At 39.2% G+C, this 26,593-nt stretch overlaps 1 protein-coding gene across 1 annotated transcript; it reads right to left on the bottom strand.

Annotated features, from left to right (window-relative positions):
• Window positions 1-2,405: 2,405 nt before the first annotated feature.
• PSMA5 (proteasome 20S subunit alpha 5) lies at window positions 2,406-25,265 on the bottom strand. Its single transcript, XM_004420730.3, has 9 exons — window positions 25,113-25,265; window positions 20,867-20,933; window positions 14,531-14,657; window positions 12,180-12,247; window positions 10,901-11,008; window positions 10,717-10,775; window positions 10,040-10,142; window positions 8,905-8,991; window positions 2,406-2,654 (listed from the first exon to the last, which is right to left on the bottom strand). The coding sequence occupies exons 1-9, from the start codon at window positions 25,139-25,141 to the stop codon at window positions 2,577-2,579; spliced, it is 726 nt and encodes a 241-aa protein (XP_004420787.1). The 5' UTR covers window positions 25,142-25,265; the 3' UTR covers window positions 2,406-2,576.
• Between the last annotated feature and the right edge of the window lie 1,328 nt (window positions 25,266-26,593).

Genomic DNA, 26,593 nt, shown 5'->3' with positions numbered 1-26,593 from the left:
AATGACAAGATAAAGCTAGATGAAAAGTGGTGAACAATTTGTTCCTTTCCATTAACTACCATGTGTCAGATTACTTTTTAAAATACAAATTATTTTTTAATCTATGCCAACTGTGGGGTAGATCACAAGACAGTCAGTTCCAGTAACATGTGATTAGCTGGGGGGAAAAAAGGGGCTATACAGGAATATTTCTTTGTTCGGGTGACACAAAGATGAATGGTCTATTGTCTTAAGGTCTGAAAAGAAAATTGCCAACTCACCAGTGCCATCTCATGGAGAAATTCCTAACAACACATTTTAACTCAATATTAAATTGTTGCAATTATCTGTACCTTTACTTTGTATACATTGCTTTTAGTTATCATTATATGCTTACAGAATATATATTTCCTTCCTCAAACTATATCAGCTGCTAAGTATTTGGTACCATGGTACTTTGCACAGAGAAAATGTTTTGAGTGAATAAAGTGTTTTAGTAGTTCACTTTCATCTAATGACACAGGCACTAAATACAAAAGTTGCACTGTCAGTGCACATACTGACACACAACATCCTACCTTACTGGCAGGACTAAAATACGTAAATTTGTATTACTAAAAACCACACTTTTCTCCAAGATAAATTCTATACCAGAAAGATGAGTAGAAAGCAGTTACATATCACAAAACCATTGCTTTTCCTTGTAAGATCATTCCTGATTCTATTTAAATTGGACACAAGAAACCTTGTAGAAAGTCTTCAAATTCTACAGAAAACCAAAGTTCTATCTCTTGCAAGAATGCTATAATTCTATTCTTTCAAGAATTCTAAAATTAGAATTATAGTGGGTATGAAATTTACTGTTTCACCAGCTGTAATCTAAGGTACAAACACACTGCCCAGGCAATGGGAGGGAAAATACTGTAAGCTGAAGCTAAGCTAGTTACACTAAGAACTATTCCTTTTTTTTCCGCCTACATAACACACGAGTATTTTTCCCCCTATATAATACACATAAGACACACTCTCATCTCTGCCAAAAGCAGCATGTTTTGTCCATTTCTGCATTAATCTACACTGAGTTAAAGGGAATATTGTTTATTGTCTAGTTCTCCCCACTAGAAGTTCCATGGGAGCAGACCACACCTAGTATTTTTACAGCTCTATCCCCAATGCCTAATCCATTACTTGGCATATGATAGGTAGGTACTCAATAAATTTGTTAAATTTGAATAAATGGAAGTTGAGATAGGATTTGATAAAAGGTGAACATGAGAGAAACTAATCCCATGATCACATTATATTTAATAACAGGGTTAAAATCATTAGAAGAGTCTCCAGAACGTTGGTGACAATATACTCTAGTTCCCTACTTTTATGTGTATGTCTAGAGCAAAATTCTTTTCTCCCAAACGTTTCCTGTCATTGCAGTTTCCAAATATATATAAGCACAAGTTGTTTTTCGCTGGAAATACAGTATGAATTTAATATGAATTCAGTGTACTCAAATAATCAGAATTTATTGACATAGAGTACAACTTCCCACAAGTGTTAATAATATACCATCAATTCTGCATTATCCACATATGGATTAGCCATGTTGTAGATAGTGCAAATACATTCTCAATAAGATGTCTCTGTTACTCAGTAGGTATCTAGGCTTCAAGGGACCTTGCATTGTAAAATCAAGAGTTGATTTGAAACTAGAAAATTTGAGTTCAAGTCCCAACAGCTTAATTTTCTGTGTCCACGGTCACACAGCCTTAGATTCTTCATCTGTTAAGTATGATAATGGTATCTATTTCATATGGCCATTTTTGAGGCTCCAATAGATTGATAATCTCAACCAGTTATATGATGGTAGCTCTAATGAGGGAAGTTTATAGTACATTCCAAAGTCTAATGTAAACCATTTCTGAATTACACCATTCTCTCTTTCTGATTTGTAATTGATCGTCAGCAAGACCAAGCTCATGAATTATTTTACAGTCCTTAACTTCATAAAAAAAGAAAATCTCTTTCCAAATAGACTCATAAGACACAAGAACTGGTACAACATTGTAGCTGGCTTACTCCAACCCACCAGTGTTTTGGGGAGGACCTCAAAATATGTTCTTTTAATGGTCAATTAGTAGCATCTCCTTTGTACAAGGAAAGCAGCAAAAATACCTATTTACTCAAGAGAAACTACAGGACTGAAATAGATTTACAATCTTATTAATACCTATAAACCACTGGGAGGAGCTGGGCTAGTTTGAGTTCATTTGCCAACACCAAGGGATTCATGATATAGTTGATTCTGCTGTAGAAAGCCACTAAAACAATTTTAGAATAGAAACTCTGACAGGCTAGGGATATTAATACCACTATCCTTTTTGCCCCCTAACAAAAGCATTTTGAACAAAAGACTGCATTAGGATAGTCTATTAACAAATATTTTAAATTTTTCTTTATTTCAGAACTGCCTTTATGTACAGACATCATAAAAAAATGCACATACACTGGAGAATTTCCAAGGAACAGGAGCTGGAAATAAAAGTTAAGGGCAATTAGGAGAAATGAAATTGTCCCAGAGAAGTTCTGAGTATCACACTTCCTTAAATGTCCTTGATAACCTCTTCAAGTTCTTCCTTTGTGAACATGTGGAAATTCTGGCCAGGCTGCACTGTGGCTAGCTGGAAAGAAAACAGAGAAGGGTTAATAAGCTGGACTGGATCACCCTGCTGAGAGCCCTAGCGTGGTCAGAGGTTGGTGTTGGTGATGCAGCTGTTCATTAGGAACTAAGGGATCTGCTGTCCCAGGGATATCCTTTCTAGCAGCAGCTTCCTAAAATAGCTCTCTGACTCTAAAATAAAAATTCTTATTGACTAAATTTTCTATTTTGAGGTTAACCCACCACATAATAGTTAACCAAATGCCTGGTGTCACTCTCACTTCTTAAAGTTACTTCAACAAGGATCACAAAAGTAGCAGCAAATCACATGGGGTCAGTACTTTTTTCTGTTAAAGATTCCTTTAGAAATATACTAAAAGCATATTTACACACTTGCAAGTTGAGCTTGTGTGTGTGACCTCGGGTTACTTGGCCACTCTGTGCCTCAATTTCCATCAATAAAATGGGAATAATAATAGCACCTAAGTCATAGAGTAATCGTGAGGATTAAATGTGTTAATATATGTAAGGTGCATAGAACAGTGCCTAGATTATTATAAAAACATCAAATAATCATTAACTATTAGGTAGTTTTTCCTCTAAAATTGTCCATACTGCAACTTAACAATAAAAAGGTTTGTTTTGTTTTTTAAAAGGACTGGCCATGAAAAGATTCCATTAACACTGAAAATAGGAAATCAGTTTTGACTGAAGACATTACTTATAACCAGCAATCCAGATGAGATTTAACTAAAACTACCAAGTTTTCCATCATCCCTGCTGACAACACAGTCCCACATTTTTGGGCAATACTGAGGAACAGGTGCCACTTCACATTTGCCTAAAAAGCTTTTGTGTTTAATTTGTTTTAAATGTCATTTCCTCATATTGTCTTTTTTTAAAACTTTAAACATACTAGGGCATTTTTTGAGTAATATTCATTATGATATTTAATGTAATTTAAAAACTGCAAGAATTAGCATAATCCAGTTACATGATGTTTATTTTCTCTGCCTCATCTACAGGTAAAAATTAGAAAAAGACTACTGCACATCTTAAAACACCTCAATATCTAGTCTGGGAACAGACTAAAAAAATGTTCTCTCAAAGCCTGCAGTCTCCACTAGATTCTCCCAAAAGATCTATCCAATTACATGAGATGTCAGAAGAGTCCCAAATATATTTGCAAAATATATGTTAAACAATCTACTCAGGTCCATATAGACCATGAGTTCTATTCCAAGGAAATTAATATGTATAAATGTTATTAAGGACATTTAATAACTTCTCTTAAGGACATGAGGACAAAGAGATATAAGGTCAGTAAGAGTGAGGGCCTATAGAATTTTTTGTCAAGTCACTCATAGCTCACAGGTTAGTCCTCCCAAACCATTACAGGGGATTAAAAAACAGAAACTGGGCAAACTCTGAATAAAACAGTTGTATAGAAGCAGGCTGCAAATCAATACTAATAGGACTTAAACCAAGTACTGCCTTCAGGAAGGTACTCATCACTAGATGAGAAAAAATAACCCCTTGCATTTACATAATGGTAAATTTATTTACATAATGAATAAATAAGTGAATTTATTTACATAATGAATATAAAAGATATTTTTCTATTTATCACACTTTACTTTGAAAAACCTCTGTGATGTTGCACTATGGTATTTACAATGGTATTAATACCTATAAACCACTGGGAGGAGCTGTGGTTTATTGAGTCAATCAATAATTACTAAACACCTGTGTACCAGCTACAGTTGCACTAGGCACTAAGGATCCAAAGGTGACGAAAGTCTCTTATTTACTAAGGGTGCTAGATGCCAAATGCTTTCAATGTCAATTAAGTGTTACAATAAAGCTAAGTGTATGTAGAGTAGAGGCACAAAGGAGTGAGCTAGGGAAAGTCCAGGAAGGCTTCAAGCAACCTTTAAGTTGTATCTTAAAACAGGGCAAGAAGGGCAGAATGATTGTGCAAATGTGTAAAAGCATGAAACAAGATGATGTATTTGCAAAACTAAAATAATTCTGAATGGCTAGAGCAGAGGTTGCATATGGGATGAGATGAAATGGAGAGGAAGTAGGAGGTCACAGCTCGTAGAGAGACAGTATATTAAAGTGGTGAAAAGTACAGGACCCAAACTCAGACTCCACCGTTTACCAATGCTGTTATTTTGGGCAAGGTCCTACCCTCTCCAAGCCTCAGTTTCCTCCTCTATAAAATGGAAATAGAAATACCTATCTCATAGGGTTGTTGTGAGGATTAAAAGAAATAGTTGCACATAAAAGGCTTAGCAAGGCGCCTAACAGATTAAATATATGACTTGAGAAGTAGTGAATTATCGTGCCATAAAAAGAAGTTTGGAATTTATCTTGTGGACAGTAGGAGTCAGAAAAGATTTTTTTAAGTGGAGAACAATCAAGATCAGATATGCAATTTAGAAAATCCACCTCAGTAGCACAATGGGAAGAAAATGGAATGAAATGGAGGAAGACAAGGCTAGAGGCAGGAAGACTAGTTAGGAAACCTCTGAAGATATACAAGGCAGGAGAAAAATGAGAGCCTGAATAAAAGAAGGCACTGGAAGTAGGGATGGAAACGGACAATGAAATGAGAGTTATTTAAAAGGGGGCAAAGACACAGTTCAGTGAAGGGAAAGGGAAGTCAGTTTTCCAGGTTTCTGCTGTGAATGACAGGTACACTGGTGGTGTCATCAATAGGCATTAGAAATATGGGAAGAGGAAATGGTTTTCAGGAAAGATAATGAGTTTAGTTTTAGAACTGTCAAAAATTTGAGGTGTCTGCTTCAGAAAGGTCAAATAAAAGGTCTAAAAAGTGACCATGAAATCTGACAAACAGGAGTTATCTTAGCAAGGACCAGTCTCAAGGAAGTAATAAGAAGAGAAACAAATGGTAGTGACTGAGGAATAAATGAGAGGTGAGGCATTGAAGACAATGAATATATAGATTCTGTTTGGAGGAGACCTAGCAATAAGGTTAAAAATAGGATGAATGGAATAGCGCACAGCAATAAAATGTTAATAGACTACTGATACACACAACATGGATAAATCTCAAAATCATTATGCTGAGTGAAAGAAGTCAGACACAAAAGAGTACGCATTGTATGATCCATTTATATGAAAATCTAGAACACGCAAAACAAATCTATAGTGACAAAAAGATCAGTGGGAAGGAAGTGACTAAAAAGGGGCACAAGGGAACTTTTGAGGATGATAGGAATGTTCTATACCTTGATTGTGGTGGCAGAGACAGGGATTATACATTTGTCAAAATTCCCTTAACTGTATACTTAAAATATTTTACAGTATGTACATTATACCTCAACAAAGTTGATTTTTTTAAAAAGGCAGGATACTAGGTAGACGGAAGGGTTAACAAAGGTGGGTTTGTTTTTCTAAAGAAAGATGCAACTTGGAAATTTGCCCTTTCTGAGGGGAAGCAGCTGTAGACAAGGAGAGGCTGGTGATCCAAGGGACAACTGATGGAGCAGGGACCTAAAGATGGGCTCTAGAGCAGTGGCTCCCAAATGCCTGACCTTCTTAGACTGAGCATCAGAATCACCCAAGGAGATTTCAAAAACACAGATTTCTGGGCCTCATTTCCAAAGACTGATGGACAGCCAGGTTTGGAAACCATGAGTCAGAGCACTGGTTGAGTCAACAGTCTTGGATAAGCAGAAGTGCCCCTTTTTTTAATGTGAAGAAAAAAAGTCAGGGATTAATGCAATTAATAAAAGAGCATGGATGAGACACACCTAATGCTCTTTTCAAAACAACACTAGTTGCACTGAAATTGAATGACCTAAAAAATATCTTTGCAGTTTTAGTTGAAGGAAGCAGGCCTTCGACCCTTCACTGTGAAATTAACAGAGCTATATTTGAATTACTGAGGTGGCGAGGAGAGAGTCTTAGCAGAAATGCCAAGATTCCATCTCATTCAGTACCAAAGAAAACAAAGTACTAGAAAGGAACTGAAAAAATCCCTCCTAAGGGTCAAGATGGGGGTATCACTACATTTGTTGCACCTTGTCTCAGAGATTGGCAAGAAGGGGAAGTATTTTTGAATCTTTGCTAAGAAGGTGAAAAAGCAACCTATTTAGGAAGTAAGTTTTTCCGTTTTCATTCCAAACCTCTTTTCTCCCCATTACTGCTCAAGAAGCAAGCCAACCACCCCCCTCCCCCCCCCAGCCACCCCAATCCTCTCTCCAACTATTCTCAGACCTTCCCATCTTTAGGCCAGCCTTTTGTTCTGGCATCCAATTTTGCCCCTTTCACAGCAGCCTATGGAACCTGGCTCTATTGGTGAGACCTTCACCAACAACACTCTCCATTCTTCTGCCCTTAGCCAGTCAATCCTCCACCAGGGATTAACCCAAACATACATTTTCTTAATCTATGCTGAGTACAGCTGACAAATATGCTTGTAAGTGCTGACTGGTATGATTATTGATTTGTGATTACAGCCTCAGTTGCCTTTTAAAAAAACGTTAATTGAAATAGAATATACAGGGCCGGCCCCGTGGCTTAGTGGTTAAGTGAGCGCGCTCCACTGCTGGCGGCCCGGGTTCGGATCCCGGGCTCGCACCGACGCGCTGCTTCTCCGGCCATGCTGAGGCCGCGTCCCACATACAGCAACTAGAAGGATGTGCAGCTATGACACACAACTATCTACTGGGGCTTTGGGGGGAAAAAATAAATAAATAAAATCTTAAAAAAAAAAAAAAGAAATAGAATATACATACATACTATGCCTCCAAGGGTAACCACTATCCCGACTTTTTACAACAATTTGTTTGTGATTCCAGCCTCTGCTAAGTATTTTAATGTGGCCCAGCAATCGTTTCATTTATCCCTGTCTTCCCTTTTCCCTATCCATAATGACTTTTCCAAATATTTCCCATTCTCCTGAATTTCACTGGTGCATTCACCAACCCTCAGCAGATGATCTAACAATCACTGGGGAAATACAGGACCTTTCTCTCAATTCACCTCTAAACATACTTTATCTTTACTCATCATTACCTCTTTTTCTCCTGTCTACTCTTAGCATCCTATTTAAGGGCATTGAGGATCTCGTCCATGCCTCTCCAGTGTCATCTCTTGTCATCTCCCTATCTTACCTACATCTCACCCCCTGGCATTCAGACAAAACCCTCAAAGTTCCCTTTTATGAATATTATTATTTTACATCTTTGAGCCTTTGCAAATGTCTGTTCCCTCTTCCTGGAATACCCTTCTCTTCCTTTCTCCAGACATTATCTCTTCCAGTAAGCTTTCCTAATGCCCCAGTATAAGTTATATGCTTTTGTGATAATCCATTCTTATTGCTATTATAGAAGTATCACCCCAAGCTGTTACTATCTGTGTGTCCTCTATACTATACAATATACTACTTGAATGGAAATCAGATTTTCTGTCTGTATCCCTGGCATCTAGCATAGTATTGGCATATAATAGGTATTCAGTATAATGCTGAATAAATTCTACTTTCTGAAACCAACTCCTTCATTTGTACCATGCCTTTACTCTTCTAGAAGTTTTCCATCACTAACATCTGCTTTTATTTCTTTTAATGTTTTTCTATCTACTAGTTTCTTCTGAGTCTATAAAAGTATTTTCAAGTCTTTCCCCATCCTTAAAAAGATAAAAATCCTTTTCTTTAAATGCTGCCTTCTGCTGACACTAATAACTTCTTGAGAAAGCAGCATACTCTTGTTTTGTCCACTTTATCACCTCCCTTTCACTCTTTAACTCATTGAATTCTGGTTTCCGCCATTACCACTTTACTAAAGTTGCCTAGTCAAAGGATATCAATAACTTCTTAGGGGCCAGCCCCGTGGCTTAGCAGTTAAGTGCCCGCGCTCCGCTACTGGCGGCCTGGGTTCAGATCCTGGGCGCGCACCAACGCACTGCTTCTCCAGCCATGCTGAGGCTGCATCCCACATACAGCAACTAGAAGGATGTGCAACTATGACATACAACTATCTACTGGGGCTTTGGGGGGAAAAGAAAAAAAAAGGAGGAGGATTGGCAATAGATGTTAGCTCAGAGCCGTTCTTTCTCAGCAAAAAAGAGGAGGATTAGCATGGATGTTAGCTCAGGGCTGATCTTCCTCATAAAAAAAATAAATAAATAACTTATTAAGAACTGATCACACAAAAATGTGGTTATCTCAATCTACTCAACTCTACTCTACAGCAACGGAAGCTATGAAATCTGAATAAAAACAATAAAACAGAAAATACCTCTATGTTAGTTGCATTCAGCTTCTCCTCCATTACTTGTTTGAGGATGATGAGTGAAGACTTGATGGCTTCTTTCAGTGTCATAGACTTGAAATAAAGAGGGTAAGAGGAATAGCCATTAATTGTACATAATCCCTCCTTCCTTCAAAGTTTCCCCTTTACTTTCCTGAAGAAATGATTTAGCAAATATTAATAAATCAAACATCTTAAGTACAGTGTATTACAAGTATCTCCAGAATTCCAGTAAATGGTAAACAAGTAAAATACATTTATTCAGAAAAAAAAGTCTTATTTTGAACCAGAATAGAGTCACCAACTTTCATATAGTAAGTGATCTTTGAAGAAGGGACTACACTTCTCTAGTTATCTTCTTTTAATTCAGAAGCAAGATAATATTGTGATATTATGCTATGAATGGTAATATCCTATGAATAATAATTCCCAAATGATCTAAGAAGGTAGCCCAATCGTTTAGAAAATCTGCTCTTTTTCCCGTTTTGTAACTAATTTTCTGCACACGTAAAATAAATACTATTAGGGGTTGATGTGAGGAGCCTTCCCTGTATGAACCACCTGAATGTAAGTATGGCATGCCTTCAACCACAACAATGAATTACCCAAGACCAAGTCTTCCTATCACACAAAGATAAAAAGTACCAAATGCCCACTTGCTTCAAGAGCCAGACTAGGAAGTATAATCTGTTAAGTAAAGCTGTGAAGATAAAGATAAAAAAATTGTAGTACATCTATAGCATGGTATACAACTCAGCAATAAAAAGAAACTATTGATATGTACAAAAACATGAATGGACCTCAAGAACAGTATGTTGAACAAACAAAACACACACAAAAATACAAACTGTATGATTCCATTTATAAAAAGTACAAGAACAGACAAAACTAATCTGTAGTGGTAAACGTGGTTGCAAGGGAGGAAGAGAGACTGGAGAAAAGACAAGCATTTTGGTGGGGGAATGGAAATGTTCTATATCTTGTTTTAGGTGGTGGTTACAAGGGTATATACAACTGTCAAAACTCATAGAAGTGAACTCTTAAGGTCTGTACATTTTATTATATGTAAGTTATACCTTGATTTAAAAAATAATAATTAAGAGTTGTGAGAATGCTTAATTACCTTGTGGTAAACTTCTTGCAAGGAGCTCTGGGCACCCTCTGAAGCAGAGCCAATTGCTCGAGCATCACACTGTACAAAGGTCCCAGATGGGTCCATATGAAACCTGCAAAACCCCCCAAAAGAAGAGGATTAAAATGTTTAAGTGGTGGCATTTTATGTAACAAATGTCTCACTAAAAAATATAAATGCTTGGCCCTGCAGCTAGGAAACTCCACCAAAATACCGAGGCACAAATCCAAAAGATGTTCTATGCCTGGAGAAACCAGATCTTTCAAAAAGTGTTTAAGAAAACTAATAAATTCCTCAGGGATTTAGAAGAGAAGTATAGTAGATATAAATAGGGCACTCGTGTATGCCTATCTAAACAATATGTGAGGATAGGGATCAAATCAACATTTCAAAGCAAAGCTCCAAAACACATCCTGACTATAGTAACTAAGTTACTTCTAATTCTTTCCAGAATTAGCACTAGTTCCAACAGGGGAGTTCTTCACAGAATCCCCAAATTTGTCTCTGTATAAATAGCACAGAATCACTGAACTTCAGAGTTAGAAGCCCTTCATTTTTTACAACTCTACAATCATCTTCTCAGTTGATTTAAACTACCAGTCCTCATCCCAAATAAAAATAACTCTCCCAAAAAGGAAGCAGGAAAAAATGGCAAAAATGGTTCTTACAGCTGGGGTCCTTTCTCATCAACGCCTCCAAATAACAGTGCTACTCCAAAGGGACGAGACTAGAACCAAAAAACAAGAGGTATGAAGATAAATGGCTATGAAGTAGAGGGCGAGAGGGGCTGGGAAAGGTATGTTCAGAGGACAAATGTTCTAAGTGCCACAGAACAGCAAGCATCACACTCACCATGGCACCTGGATCTGCATCTTCTTCTCCAAACTGTAAAGCCAGATTGGACACAGCCTGGGTTACACTCTCCACTGTCATTGTCTCATTGTAGGTGAACCAATGGTTCTAGAAGAAGAGCAAACCATGGTCTACCTTTCAAATAAGGGCATTAAAGCAGCCCACCGTCTCACTACACATATCCCTTTGAACTGTGGTTAGAAACTGAAGGGTCAAGCTCCAGTGTGTTTTCCTTAACACTAAACTCGAATGCTTGGGACTACATGAGAGGAAGAGAAATAGCTCTGGAAATAAACGTTTATCAAAAGGACTCTAACCAATGATAGATGAGAGGATTACTCCCTTGAAAAACAGAGTTAACCTCTCAAAGCACCAAGTTTAGTCTTTTCACAAAGTTAATGCTAATAGCTGAGTGCCACTTGCCCTCAAAGACCCTATCTTATCATTCTGTTGGTGTTTATTTATTATTTTTTTTTTTTTTAAAGATTTTATTTATTTATTTTTCCCCCAAAGCCCCAGTACATAGTTGTCTGTCATAGCTGCACATCCTTCTAGTTGCTGTATGTGGGACGCGGCCTCAGCATGGCTGGAGGAGTGGTGCCTCGGTGCGCACCCGGGATCCGAACCCGGGCCGCCGGCAGCAGAGCGCACGCACTTAACCGCTAAGCCACGGGGCCGGCCCCTGTTGGTGTTTAAATTAAATGACTTATTCTTACATAAGTACTGACAGCAAACTTGCAAATAAGTGTAAAAAATTTTACCAATCAGATATTTTTTTCTTATTAGTCTACTCTCCAAACAGCAGGTGCTCAGTTAAAAAAAAAAAAAAATCAATATTCTCAACCAATATTTGTCACCTGGTACGTATCATTACTCACCACAGGAGAGGTGTTATTTGCAAGCCTAGCAGCAAAGGAAGGGGGGCAGGGGGCAGTGTCCTTTAGCTATGTCTACCTCCTGCTATGGCACTCTCACAGAAAGTCAATTAGGGAACATAATGCAGTACAATGCTTGGTTTATATAAGGCAAATCAAAAATAAGAGACAGTCAGCACTATTTACCAGGGCTTCCTTAAAGCTTCAACTTGGATGCAGACTCTTGTTGGATGGCTAGACTCTAAGACTCAGAAAGTTCTAACTAGGGATTCTAACCAAAATCACTCCCAAGAGCTACATCTGATATTAACACAGATACCTGCAATACAGCCTAGGCAGCTATATTGTCACTAAACAAGGAACTCAAGCATCATGGTAAAAAGGAGAGATGATGCTAATTTTACCTGTGTCTCCACTCTGGCTTTATCAATTAAAGTCTTAGCATCAGCAATTAGCCCACTCATGGCACAACCTGCAATGTAAAAGCAACAATGACCCAGTGGCCAAATCCTTGCAGACTCTTTCATCTACTCAGGAAATACTGAAATTCTGGAGTGGAACCACAGCAGCCATTCAGCAATCCCACAGCAATATACCCAAGAGATTAGATGGGAAATTATCTGCACCGAACACAAGTATAATTACATTACAAACAAATGAAAAACCATCCACAATGACACAGAAGTCTAGCTATTAAGATAGAAGACAGAGAAGAACAGCTAATCAAACATGAATTTCTACATAGTACATCCTTAGGCATCCCTATAGCACTCTTTGTAGACCATGATGCACTTTAAAACTAAGCAAACACTAACATCCCAACAGGAGAAATAAGGAAAACAATAACCATCTCACTATGAGCTACAGTGGAAGAACCTAGAATAAAAGCAAAAGACTTTTCACCTCTCTGACCAAACACAAACCAATTAGTTATATTAGAGAGAAAGTTTGCCTGATGGTCCAAGATGCCATGGTTATGGCTGTTACTTTATATGCCATGACTCAAATCTAAATCTCCAGCCTAGGTCTTGCTCCCACATTTCAGACCTATAAAGCCAAATGACTTCCTTAACATATCTACTTGGATATATCACAGACTCAAATCAAGTTAATTCCCTTCTAGACTCCATCTTCTTCCTTGGCCCTCACAACAAATTGGATTCCAAATTCTATCAATCTTTATCTGATTAACCTGTTGGGTATTAGTCCTTACCTCTCCTTTCTGTGGCCACTGCCTTGGTTAAAGTCCTCATCACCTCTTTGTTTGGATTAAAAAAACTTTCTTACCTGGTCTCCCTGCCTCCAGTCTCAGCCCCCTTCACTCTACCTTCAACACTGGTATTAGAATGGTCTTTCTAAAATCCCAATCTGATCATATTACCTCAATGCTTAAAACCTTTCCCATCAATGCAAAAAGATCGAGTTCAAGCTCTTTAGCATGGTAAAAAGGACTTCCACTGTCTGATCCCAGACTCATTTCTTGCCACAGTCCACTCCCAGTCATACCAAACTGCTTGTGCCAGGGTATTTTATATTTGACACCACCGAGGCTTTGCTCATTTCTATTCCCTCTGACTAGAATGCTCTCCTCAGCTACACCCACACTTGTTCACTTGGTAAACACTTCCTTATCTTTTAGAATTCAACTCGGCTCAAGCATCACCTTTATGGAATTCTTTTCTGAAAGCCCCACTACCACTGGCCCCAGGCAAAACTAATTATTTCCTCCTTTCCACTCCTACTGAGCACATACTACAGCCTTTCTTAATACCTATATCACTTAATTGCATTTACTTATTTACATGTCTGCTTCCGCGATTGGACTGTATGCTCCTAGAAGACAAGGACTATGTCTCACTCCTCTCTGTATCCCTGGTGACTAGCACAATGTCTGGCACATAGTAGGTTCTCAACTTGTTGAATGAAGTGACACTGACCTACCTCCAAAAGAGAGGTGATTTGAGATGAAACGGACATAATGTTCTAACCTTAAAAGACTAAATCTCAGTTTCTCTATCTATGAAGATAACGTCAAGCTACCAGAGTCGTCATGGCATTTGGTTCTGATGCCTTCAAGCAATTAACTATTTTACCAATGTTTCATTAATCAGATGACTAGACAGGTTAAGAAAATTTGGACAGCCAACTAAAATGCCATGCTATAAATAAGTAGAACTACTCACCCTGTAATGCTACAATGATGCCAGAAGCTAAGGCAGGGGAATTAACAGAGACCAAGAAAAGGGGCAACGAGGTCAAGACAGGTAGTAAAAAGATAAATCTGAAAACAGAGGAAGAGGACTGATCTGGTCAAAGTCTAGTATTCTTATACTCTCTGAACTTTAGTCCACTCTGAAGATCTTTAAGAATTCCTCTTTTCTTAGTTGATACTTCTAGCTTCCCACATGATCCTCTGCTTCACCAGGAACCTCTGCTCCTGGTGGCCTCCTACCAGGGCTAACGTTATGCATCAATGAAGACCCAGCCATTATGAGGAGCTGTCCTATGATTCAACCTTTACATATTTCAACAACCATCACATTTGCCAAGACTAAATTTGAGGGAGAAAGGAACTTCTGGGAGGTGAGTCCTACAACTGCTTCCTACTCCTATACTATGCACACTGGCCTACTGCTGGGGAAACAATAGCTAACGAGGGGATAAGACGTTCATCTAATGAACCTCCCTTGGAATATCAAAGAAGACTAATTAACCCAGGCCAGATCCAACAGAACAGCTTTCCCCTACTCCTTACCTATATGAGCGTCAATCTCTACAATTTTCTCAATGCTGCTGGGCTCCATGAGTGGGGAGGTAATTCTCTTCTCCACAGCTAGGCAGACACCCTCTGATGTCTGGATCCCAATGGCTGTAGAACCAAGCTGAAGAGAAACATGTTATGGTTATCATGTGCAGGTCAAAGAACAGTCTCACATACTCACCAGGAATCCTCTGTACATCTTCACAAGACAGAAGCTTCAATCAGCCACATCTAGTATGCAGAGAGACTAATGAACACCCTGATAAGTAATCTACTGTTTCTGTCAATGGCAAGAGCATTGATTTCTAGAATTTTGTGCTTCTGAAGGGGAAGTTCAATAAGGTCTTGAAAACATCTGGAAAATGATCAACTCTAATGCTAATATTTTGGAGAGGGGCAGAATTGAAAGTTCTAAATATAGTGGGCAAGTAAGTAATAGAACTCTAATGTTTTTTCTGGACCTGGTACCTCTGCTATCTTGATCTGTCCCAAAAGGTGATAGTCCTCAAGTCCACGTGACCTCCAGAAAAGTAATTTACTTTAAAAAAAAAAAAAAAGAAAGAAAGAAAAGAAAAAGAAACTCCACCACCAACATAAAGATCTTAACTAATTTTTCAAGGTCACTAGCAGTCCACAATATAGATTAATTTCATCTCTCCATCTCCATGCCACCATCCTAGTCACCCATGCCTCTATGTCTCAGTTTTCTTATCCGCAAATTGGGGATAATAATAATAACAATACCTACATCAAGAAGGGTAAACACATTAATACATAAAATGCTTAAAATGATGCCTAGCACCTAATAAATGAACAATAAATGTTATTCTTATTATATACCTAGATTACTTCAACAGCCTCCTACTTAGTCTCCCAGTCTTTAATCTCTCTCTCCCAATGTATCTTTCACGTTACATTCTGACTGATCAAAATCCCTCAGGTATAGCCCAACCCATTTTCCCATATTATTTATTCCCTACCCTTGCACATCTGCTCATGCTGTCTCCCCTAGAATACACTCTTCCCTCTGCCTATCTAATCCCACTCACTATTCATAAAGCCTTCCATGACTTCAGGGGCTGTCTCCTCTGAATTACCATTATAGTTAGTTAGTTCTACAAAGCAATGACTGCCAGTTGAGCATCAGACTCTCGGAGCCTGTTATTACACAGGATTCTAAAGAATTCCATGAATCATTATGCATAACAGGCTTAATATGTCTGCAGAATGATCATGTCTCATACATTTATGTATCATTTTTCAAATGTGTAAAGTTGTGACTTTTATTAAGTGTTATTAAATGTATATACTAGCTTTTTATTGTATATTTTCTGATTCAATGGATACACGAATAACTACAGGAGATGAATTGTCAAAGAATTTTATGTAAAAAATGAGTGTTCATACTTCTAAGTAAAAGTGTAGACTAAACAGATACATTAGCTATACTCCTTCCCCAAGACTGGTAATACAAGATTAAAGGGCTTGGAGGGGAAGGGGGGCTCACATACACTAGGACAAAGAGAATGAGCAAAGACACACCAACAAAATTTTGAAGAAAGAAGATGGGTTAGCGATAATTTACTTAGCAGACCTGAGAAATCCAAATCTTAAACCAGTAGTAAAGCAAGTCAAGAAACAACCTGATTTATATCACAGGACCCCCCCCACCAAAAGGAAATGGTGGCAACAAAGACCTCTGGAAATAGAAATGAAGGAGCTAAAAATTGCAAGATTAGTTCAACGTCTACTTAAGAAACAGATTTCCAGATTCCCTCCCCTATGCTGTAAAGCTAGATGACGGCCCCCACCCCCACTCCTGCAGAAGGGAGAGGGTAAAACAGAATCTCTGGACTGGGGACACCAAGCGCAGTCAAAGGCAGGAGTACTACAGTGAAAACAGGGGGATTAAGTAAAAATTGACAAGTTTAACGTTAAGAACCCCAGCCTTCTTTCCTCACTCAGCTCTCAGAAGCCAGCAGCCAGAACACCCTCCAGGTATGAAACGAGAAGAGGCAGTTTTCTCTAGAGCAGTGGTTTCAAACTTTTTGAACAAAATCTACATTCAGAAATATATTTTTATATCATGACCAAAACATATAAATAAATAAATAAATATAACAGAAACACAGTTTCATTAAAAAAAAAGCAAACGCTCATTAGTACAATGGGCAAGGCATTCCGATTCTCTACTGCTCCATTCCACTTAAAAAACAAATGCTTCCGAGCCAGCCCTGATGGCCTAGTTGTTAAAGTTCGGCAGCCTGGGTTCGGTTCCTGGGCATGGAACCACACCACTTGTCTGTCACTAGCCATGCTGTAGCGGCGGCTCACATAGAAGAAATAGAAGGACCTACAACTAGAATACAAAACTATGTACTGGGGCTCGGGGAGGAGGAAAAAAAAAAAAAAAGAGGAGAGGAAGACTGGCAACAGATGTTAGCTCAGGGCAAATCTTTCCCAGAAAAAAAAAAAGAAAGAAATGCTCCCATAACCCACTAAATTGATTTCAATGCCCACTAATAGGATAAGACTTGCAGTTTGAAAAACATAGCTCTAAAGAATCTAACTAGTTCCAGAAAGAAAAAATCTAAAGAAAAAAATTTTTTAAATCCTTGAAGAAAAAGAAGATATTCCATCCATAAAACAAGAATAGGATACTAGTAAGAGAAAGGAAAAAAACAAAAGAGCTTGGAAATCAAAAAACTTTCTTATGAAACTATTGGAGAATAAGTTCTACCAAATTGAAGGAATACAACAAAAAAGAAGATGGCATGGGCTCTAACACAAGAGGCGGTTAAAGGGAATCCCTAGGATAATGTTGACAGAAGATCCTAAGTGTACAGCTGTGCAGTAGGCTCAGAGAACAACTAGTCCAGACTGGAGCAGGTCAGAAGGCTCAAAGATTTCTTTAAGAATCTTTAATAGGATATTTAATGTGCCTGGATGTTTTGAGAGGATATACATAACCTGGAGAGACTCTGGGGATGCATTATTGATATGTACATACTAAATTAAGCAAATTTTTTTTAAAAAGCGAGTTATTAACTCCCAGGAAAACAATAACGGAATATGGCTTAGTTGTGAATGGCGTTTACATAGTCATATTAATATAAATATTAATGATCTAATAAAATTATGAAATATATGATATATATTGAGAGAGTGGCCCCACTCCCACCCCAGTAGGAAATAGTGTGTGTGTCTGTCCTTGGGGGCAGAAATCTTATCCTCCATAAGGAGAAATCTGTGGATAATGCCTAAACAAAAAAAAAATATAAGCCTGTGTTGCAGAAGATAAAGGGGGTAGGCCTCAGGGATTGCTGTTTTTGTTACAAGGTTTATAATATAAACTATTTTATGTTATGACTCTAAAAATACATGCAAGTATGCGTTAAAAATAAAATAAAAAAACCGAAACTATTGCCAGAGAATTTAATTTGGCATTTAGTCGTTCACTAATTGTTTTACATATAGAGTACTGATCTTGAATCTCCAACTGAACAGAGCAGGACAGAATTCATACCTGCTTTTTAAATTTATCTAGCAGAATTGTTCTCAACTGGGGGCCATTTTACCTACTAGGGGACATTCGGCAAAATCTGGAGACAGTTTTGGTTGTCACAACTGGAAGAGTGAGTGCTACTGGCCATCTAATGGGTAGAGGCCAGGGATGCTGCTAAACACGTTACAATGCACAGGACAGTCCCCCACAACAAAGAGTTATCTGGTGCAAAATGTCAATAGTTCCTGGATACTATATTTACTTTGAGGAGGAAATGCTCTCAAAGCATGAGAATAAATTCTCAGCCTATTCAATTTGGCCTCCAACTTAACTTCCTAAGCTTCCACTCCAAAAAAGGGTCAATATTTTTGAGACATGCTATTTTATGAAATTTACCAAAATCAAGATAATATTCTTTTGTACACTTACATTTACCCCCAGATATTTCAATATAACAATTCTGCCTAAACTCCAACCCCCTCCTCTTTGGTGAGACTAGGGAGAGGGAGAAGGGAAGAGAGGGAACACTGGAACTGACTCGACGTAGTATTTCTTTAATATAATTCACTAGTACGGTAGCCAATGTCCAGGTGCTCAGTATAATAAAATAATTTTGACACTGTCACAGATTTCCACTCCTTCCCCCAAGAAACCTACTCTAAAGGCATTTTTCCCCCACCTCTGCTGGCTATATCTCACCCATGCCATCTGCACAGTACCTCCAAGTGATAATTTCTACCTGTCAGCCATTTTAAGTCATTTCTCCAGCTCCTTTCACACTACTAAATCCTTACAGTTATCAAATTACTTTCTCATTGGCTACTCAAAAATTACCAATGCAACAACCTGGTTGTTTAAATGCCAAAGAGCCTGAATTTTCACACAGGTTAAGTTCCATCCATTAAGGACCACATCACTATCTCTATCGTAGCCCAACCTAGGGCTACAGAGATCAGATCTGTCTCATTATCTCTAAGCAACCTGGAAATTACTAATGGTAAGGGGCTTAAAGGAGAACCCAAAAAGGTGAGGATTACTCTTGGCTTGCACATCTGAGAACTGTTGTCTAAGCTGAGGCTCAAAATAAATGCCACAGCTTGGAACTGTGACAGTCTTGTACTTCTTAATAATATATGGTTTCAATATAGGGCAAAGATGATCAGAAATAGAAATAGGCACTTACAGATGACCCATTGTTTTCTGTCCCACTATCTATCACAATGCTTCCACCTTCACTTCTATGTCTTCAACTATTCAGAGTCTCTTTTACTCTTTTCCAGATTCTCATATAACCACTTCCCCCAATACACTCCTTCTAGAAGAGGGAACTTAGAGGAAAACACAATAGCTCTCTTCAATTATGTGAGGAACTGTCCTATGGAAGAGGTTTAAACATCCTGTGTGGCTCAAGGGCAAAACTAGGGCCAACAGCTGTGGCTTAGCGGTTAAGTATGCACACTGCGCTGCTGGCGGCCCGGGTTCTGATCCCAGGCGCGCACTGACGCACCACTTCTCTGGCCATGTTGAGGCCGCGTCCCACATCTATCTAGTGTATCTATCATGTATCTAGTTGGATACAGCAACTAGAAGGATGTGCAACTATGACATACAACTATCTACTGGGGCTTTGGGGGAAAAATAAATAAATAAATAAAATTATTTAAAAAAAAAAAAAAAACTAGGGCTAACAGAAGGAAACTTTAGGAAGCTAGACTTTTCTTTCTTTTTTTTTTTTTTTTGTGAGGAAGATCAGCCCTGAGCTAACATCCATGCTAATCCTCCTCTTTTTGCTGAGGAAGACCGGCTCTGAGCTAACATCTATTGCCAATCCTCCTCCTTTTTTTTTTTTTCTCCCCAAAGCCCCAGTAGATAGCCGCATGTCATAGTTGCACATCCTTCCAGTTGCTGCATGTGGGACACAGCCTCACCATGGCGGGAGAAGTGCGTCGGTGCACGCCTGGGATCCGAACCCCGGGCCGCCAGTAGCGGAGCACTTAACCGCTAGCCACGGGGCCGGCCCAGGAAGCTAGACTTTTGATTCAATACAAGGATAAATTTCTAAACCATTATGAACTGTTTTCAAACAGAATGAGCTTTATGATGAGAAAATATTCTGACACTAGAACTATACAAATAGAGGCTGTTTGGGGATATAGAGGTGATTGAACACAGAGTGAAGGGCTGGACTAGATCAGTGACTCTCAGCCCTTGCTAGACATTAGACTCACTGGGAGAGTCCTTAAAAATCCTGATGCCTGGACCTTATCCTAGACAACCTAAATCTGAATTTAGATTATCCATAATCCAACAAATATAGATCCCACGTGATAAGTGACTTTAAGTTTAGATAACTTACTTTCTAACTACTAACTTTTCAATACTGGTTTGAACTATTCTATTTTGTTACTAGATTACAGGACACATCTCTTATCCAGTTCCAAAAGTGTCTAGTACAAATTCACAACTTTACCAACAAGAATACAGGTGATTAGTTGAATGATTTGGTCAAAATATCTCCCAGGTGCTAACTCAGGACTTCTATACCCCTCTCTTTATAGGTAAGATTATAAACACAAAGATGTCCCCCCAACTCCACTGAAAAGAAGCTACTTACATAATTATGAAGCAGCTATCCATTCAAAAAGTTTTAAAATAGACGTTGAATGCGATTGAACTTGTTATTAAAATGGTTAATAGTGACTGGTTAAAGGGAGATAAAGAACATTTTCTAAAGGAATAGCTAAAATACATTTATTCCAAATGTTGTGCCAGCAAAGCATTAAGTTGCCATGAAATTTCAAAAACTATGCCACTTGATACTATACCTTGATAGCCTCAATGGCATATTCCACTTGAAATAATCTTCCTTCAGGAGAAAAAGTATTCACGCCCCTATAATTTAAAAAAAAAAAAAGGTATTAAAAACTGTCAGAAAAAATAAACGTAGAGAGACTAAACTCAAGTTCCTTGACACCTAGCTCAGATGCCTAGAAGATTTGCATGTTGTCATTATTCTCCTTTGCCCACAACAATCTGTAGCTATTTTTTGGTATATTAACAGCTTTTCAAGGGAATGGAACCTATGTATAGAACACTTCTGCCTCACTCCCAGAAAGTCTTCAAACTGATCAAATGAGAACAGTTGACTTTCTGCCTGAATCCTGAATCAATCTGGAATTCTTTTGGTAAATTCATGCCCCAAAACTATCAGGCAATTCTCAAGAAAAACAACATTTATCTTTATCTTCTTCTTTTTACGTGCATTTGATGTTAATATCTTACTTTTTACTAAAAGTCAATCATAGGTACATTTCTCTATTTATTTCTATGAATTAGTGTTGCTATCTTAATAGACTGAGATCTGTGTAGCTCCCAAAGACTTCATTCACTCAATATATATTTATACCAATTACATGCCAGACTGCTTTTCTCTCTAAAATACTTCTCTACCTTTCCTTGCTCCAGTCTGTCGAAAATCCCTATGGAGAAGAGGCATCAATCATGGTCTTAGCAATAAAAGCTTTCAGCATACAATGGACACTTTAAAAATATTCGAACAAATGAACGAAAATAGCTATGATCTTTGGTTTATGGACTCTGAATTTTATAACATGTAACATGATATACAGTATAGTGTTTTCAAATCTGTTTTATCAAAAACTCTTTTTTCAAAAGAAATTTTATATGTATCTCCCAAATATAAAACAGATAATAATACAAGTTGACATTTACTGCATATCTACTATATGCCTGGCACTCTTATAAACCTTTAAATGATTTAATTCACTTAATCCTCAAAACAATCCTATGAAGTAGTATTCTAAGGTAGATGCTATTTTACAGATGAGGAAGTTGAAGCACAAAGAGGTTAAGAAATCTGCCCGAAGTCACTCAGCATGTAAGAGGCAGAACTGGAATTCGAATTTAGGCAATCTGACTACAGAGACCAAGCTTTCCACTATTCCACTATACTGCCTCTGGGAACTGTTCTGGTTAAGTCAGGGGTGAAAGGAGAATCCCACTATCCCAGCCTCCAGTTTGAGGTGGTATCCCTGAGGTCATATAAAAGGAAGTTTAGGACTCTAAGGAAGTTTTTAAAAATCACTGCAAGAAAAGTCTGAGGACAGAAGACCTGGGATAAAGTTATAGTTCTGCCACTTACTAGCTTTAATTCCCTCAAATGAGAAAAAACAAACAAACAAAAAAAATGCTATCTTGCCTGTCACAAGACAATTAATACTGAATTGCATAGAGTATGAAACAACTTTGTAAATATATTGTTTTCACCCTAATTCAGGAACTTCACCCTAGTGAGGTATCACTACGTCCTCCCTAATATGGGCTCTGCTCTTCGCCCTCTTCTCAAACTTTACTCTTTCCCTGGGTTATTTCATTTATGCCAAGCACCAACTACTTCCAAATCTCTATTACCAATTAGACCAATTCCTAGATTAATCTAAAAGCCTCCTGAGCATTTCCACTTGGATATCCCATTAGCACCGAACATTCAACATTTTCCAATCTGAAATCTCTCTTTAAATCCAGCCATCCTTGCAAAATCAGCTCCATTACTGCCATTCCAACGTCATTTTTTATTATAAAACATATCTAATCTTCCAGTTCCCCAAGCCAGAAAGCTCTAAATGATCCAACTCATCCCTCCTCATCTTCTCCTATATTAACCATATGCTAAGATATCAATTCACAGCATTTCCGCCATCTCAGTAACTCAATACTCTCTTCCTTCCATTCTCAATGCCCTCACTACCTTTCACCTATTGTAATAGCCTTCTAACTGGTACTGACTTGCTCTTTCCTCTAATCCAGTCAATTAATCTCTATAAGGGGGCCGGCCAGGTGGTGTAGTCGTTAAGTTTTTGCGCTCCGCCTCAGTGGCCTGGGGTTCACAGGTTCGGATCCCAGGTGCAGACCTATGCACCATTTATCAAGCCATGCTGTGGCAGGTGTCCCACATATAAAGTAGAGGAAGATGGGCATGTATGTTAGCCCAGGGCGAATCTTCCTCAGCAAAAAGAGGATGATGGGCAACAGATGTTAGCTCAGGGCTAATCTTCCTCACCAAAAAAAAAATCCCATCCAATATCTAGCACCATCATGTTTTTGCCCACATATCCTGTTATTCCCATACATGTATCATATGTGCCAGACTGGAATTTTCCCAAACATGTACTGTGCTTTCCCACTGCCCTTCCTTTGTTCATCTTATATTCTCTAGCTCAAAACTATTAACTCTCACTGTCCATATTTATTAAAATCTTACTCTTTCTCAAGATGCAGTTTAAGACCTTCATGAAGTTTTCCATGATCCCCTAATATTGAATGCAATCTCTCTCATCAAAACTCCCATTGTGTTAATGTGAATTTCTCTAATGACATGAATACATTTCTTTTTTTTTTTTTTTTTTTTAAGATTTTATTTATTCATTTTTTTTCCCCCCAAAGCCCCAGTAGATAGTTGCATGTCATAGGTTCACATCCTTCTAGTTGCTGTGGGACCCGGCCTCGCGCTGGACGGAGAAGCGGTGCCTCGGGGCGCGCCCGGGATCCGAACCCGGGCCGCCAGCATCAGAGCGCACGCACTTAACCGCTAAGCCACGGAGCCGGCCCTATGAATACATTTCTGACTCATACTATAGCTACTTTTATAAATAGTTCTTTAAGAGACAGTCTCTCATATGAAAGCAAGGATCTTGATTTTTTTCACTGCTGTATGACCAGCACCCAGCACAGTGTCTTGCACACAGCAAGCATTCAAGTACATTAGTTAAGTGAATACCTGTATTTTAGGCATTTTTGGGAAGATACAGAAATAAGTAACACAAAGCAGTTAATCAAGATGTTAAGTAAACGGTCACAAAACATTCATAAAGGCTTTCTGATATGTTACAATTTCCATCATACACACCCTAACTTGAAATTATATCAGCCAAAGATGACTTCCTTCAGTGCTCTGGAAGCTAAATATCAACTAATAAAGTCATTTTATAGGACACTAGGAAAAGATGTCAGTTTTAAAACTTCACATACATCTTCTATGAGTCAGTAACAGGATAAAAAAGTGGTAGTCCCAAGGTGATAAAACTTTTGACAGAGTCAACATATACTCGACAAGAAATGTAGCTTCTCAAGCCACCTAGTACAAAGAAAATACCTGCCTTTCCCAGCTTTAAAAAACTTAATAGCTATGTGAAACTAAACTGATCAAAACAGAAACTGAAAATAAAACTGTCTACAGCATAAATATGTACAATTTAATATTACTTATTTCCTAGGCCTGAAAGTTTTTTTTTTTTAATAAATACAACAATCTCACAATCTTGACTTTGAAAACAGATTTGGCCTTCAACAGACACTTAACTTGCTTTAAACTCTTCAAAAAGTCAGAAAAGTCTAGGTCTAGTGGAATCAGCACATTGAGGAAACTCTTGAGAACCACTCTACACTCCAGTTCCTATAAAATCAAACTCCAGACATTATATCTGGGCATAGCTGAGACTGCCTTCGCACTTTTGCAGAAACCATACGTCTCAGCGTGCCCTACTACATCTCAATCAAAGGAAAGGTGCTCTATTCCCACTACTAAGAAATGAAAAACGAGGTTGTTTTAGAAGTTAAGGGGAGCTTAAATGATCAAACCCACGAAATAATCTCTAGTTGCTTTTTCTTCCAGGCAGCACGTTTACATTTTTGAAAAAGGCAGTCATACTCAGCACGAAGAGATGAACGGGGAAGGGGGTGACCCCTGGCCTTCTCCAGGTTAAAGGTCGGAGTCCTGTCCCCTCAGTCTTCGTCCCCCAGCACAAAGCGGAGCTTCTCGCTTCCGCACCGAGTTAGGACCCAGCAGTGACTCAGCGGTAGGACAAGTGCGGTCGCTTGGCGCTAGTCTAGCTTGGGGAATCACTGCGGGCTGCTGAGGAGGGCAAGAGATCCCCAGGCCGGGCCAAACTGGGGTGCCTGGGGCGCCCCATGACACGGCAGAACCCAGGCCGAGGCCGGGCCCCGGGTCTGCCCACCCACAACCCCGACCCCATTTCCCCGCGCCGCACAGACCTGTCGTACTCAGACCGGGTGAGGAACATGGCGAGGGCAGGAGGAGACCGCAGCGGCTTCGCGGGGTTTCTGAGGGCGAACACGAGCGTACCAGCAGCCAACTCACCCACACCACCACAGAACCCAGGCCCTGCTCCCAACTGCGCGTGCGCCCGCGACCCCCTTCAGCCCGCCCTCCTGTGCCTGCCTCTTATTGGTTGGTCGTAGTTCCCGTCGAGGTGATTGGGCTAACGCGCTTCCCCGCCAGGCCTCGGTTGGTCCAGGGAGGGCGGGGCAAGGGTCGTCCTTCCGCTTTAAATTGCGGATGGTTGCTAGGCGCGCTGGGATCTGCAGGCGTATGGGGAGAGTTCTCCTTTGGGGGAAGGTGTGAACCCCCCCCAATATTGGCAGCTGGAGGACTTGTACGGAGGTTTGATAGGTCCCTCGCTGGCTCCCATAATCGCCGCCAAAACAGCGTGGCCCGTTTTCTCCATGCTCTCCACCCGCCTAGCCTTTCGCCGGATTCCCGCCTCTTCCGGCTGCGGCGCGGTCTCCTTCGAGGTGCAGTGCGGAGCTCTTGCCTCGGACCGTGATGGGGTGCGCTGCACTCGGTCTGAGCGGGCGCTGTGGGCGAGTTCGTTCGCTTCAGCGCACCGCTGCCGTGGCTTGTTTGTTGAGGAAAGTTGGTGGGTTCTAGTCTGTAGGAAACTCATCAAGTTTCCGCATGGTCAAGGTAATTTTACCAGCATTTGCTTTTTTCCCTCTCCCCTGCCCCCGCCCCCCATGCAGGTTTTAGACGTGGTGACCCAGAGCTCTGGATCCGGGATTCAGATTGTTAACCGCTTTTTCTGTTATTCATGAAGAAATAGCTGACGATGCCGCCTTTTTTATACTTCTTGCTTCCCTTCTCTAAGGGTAGGACAGCAGCCTCGCAGCTTCATAAGAAGACTGTAAGTGAATTATTTGTTCAAGAAACATAGCCAGTTAAGAAGTCGTTTAATGGGCAGTAGGTGACTGGAAGAGAAATGCCAGGATTCCATTTCCAATTAACCCACCGGTCAAGTCCTTAACCTCTCCAGGCCTGTATCTCTCCAGTAAAATTCATAATTGTCTCTAGATTAGGTTTGTAAATGACCCAGGTATTTCAGTGGTGGGGGAAATGTAGAAATATGCTTTTTGGATATTGATATCTGTTTTTCCCATAATTTATTTCCTGCCTTCTTGAATTCAATAGGAATTTCGTTTTGTGGTCCTTAGCCAGTCAGATGTTTGACACCAATAAAACAGGAGAAATTCCAAGTAGCAATCCTCAGGGATCTGTTAGATTTCTGAAAAAAGGATCTCCATTAGATTTCTGGTCAGCTAATGTGGCCTTTCTATTGAAAAATGTTAAATTCACTATGCTTACTCTTTCAAAGTTCTTTTGAAATTAATATATAGTAACTATCCATAAACCTACTTAGGTATTACCTATATACCTATATAGGTACTTGAGCACAATA

Source organism: Ceratotherium simum, chromosome 2, assembly GCF_057802395.1.
Source record: "Ceratotherium simum simum isolate JZ-2026a chromosome 2, ASM5780239v1, whole genome shotgun sequence".
Lineage (NCBI taxonomy): Eukaryota > Metazoa > Chordata > Mammalia > Perissodactyla > Rhinocerotidae > Ceratotherium > Ceratotherium simum.
Note: the sequence above shows the minus strand (reverse complement) of the source record. Positions and strands in the feature narration are given on the sequence as shown.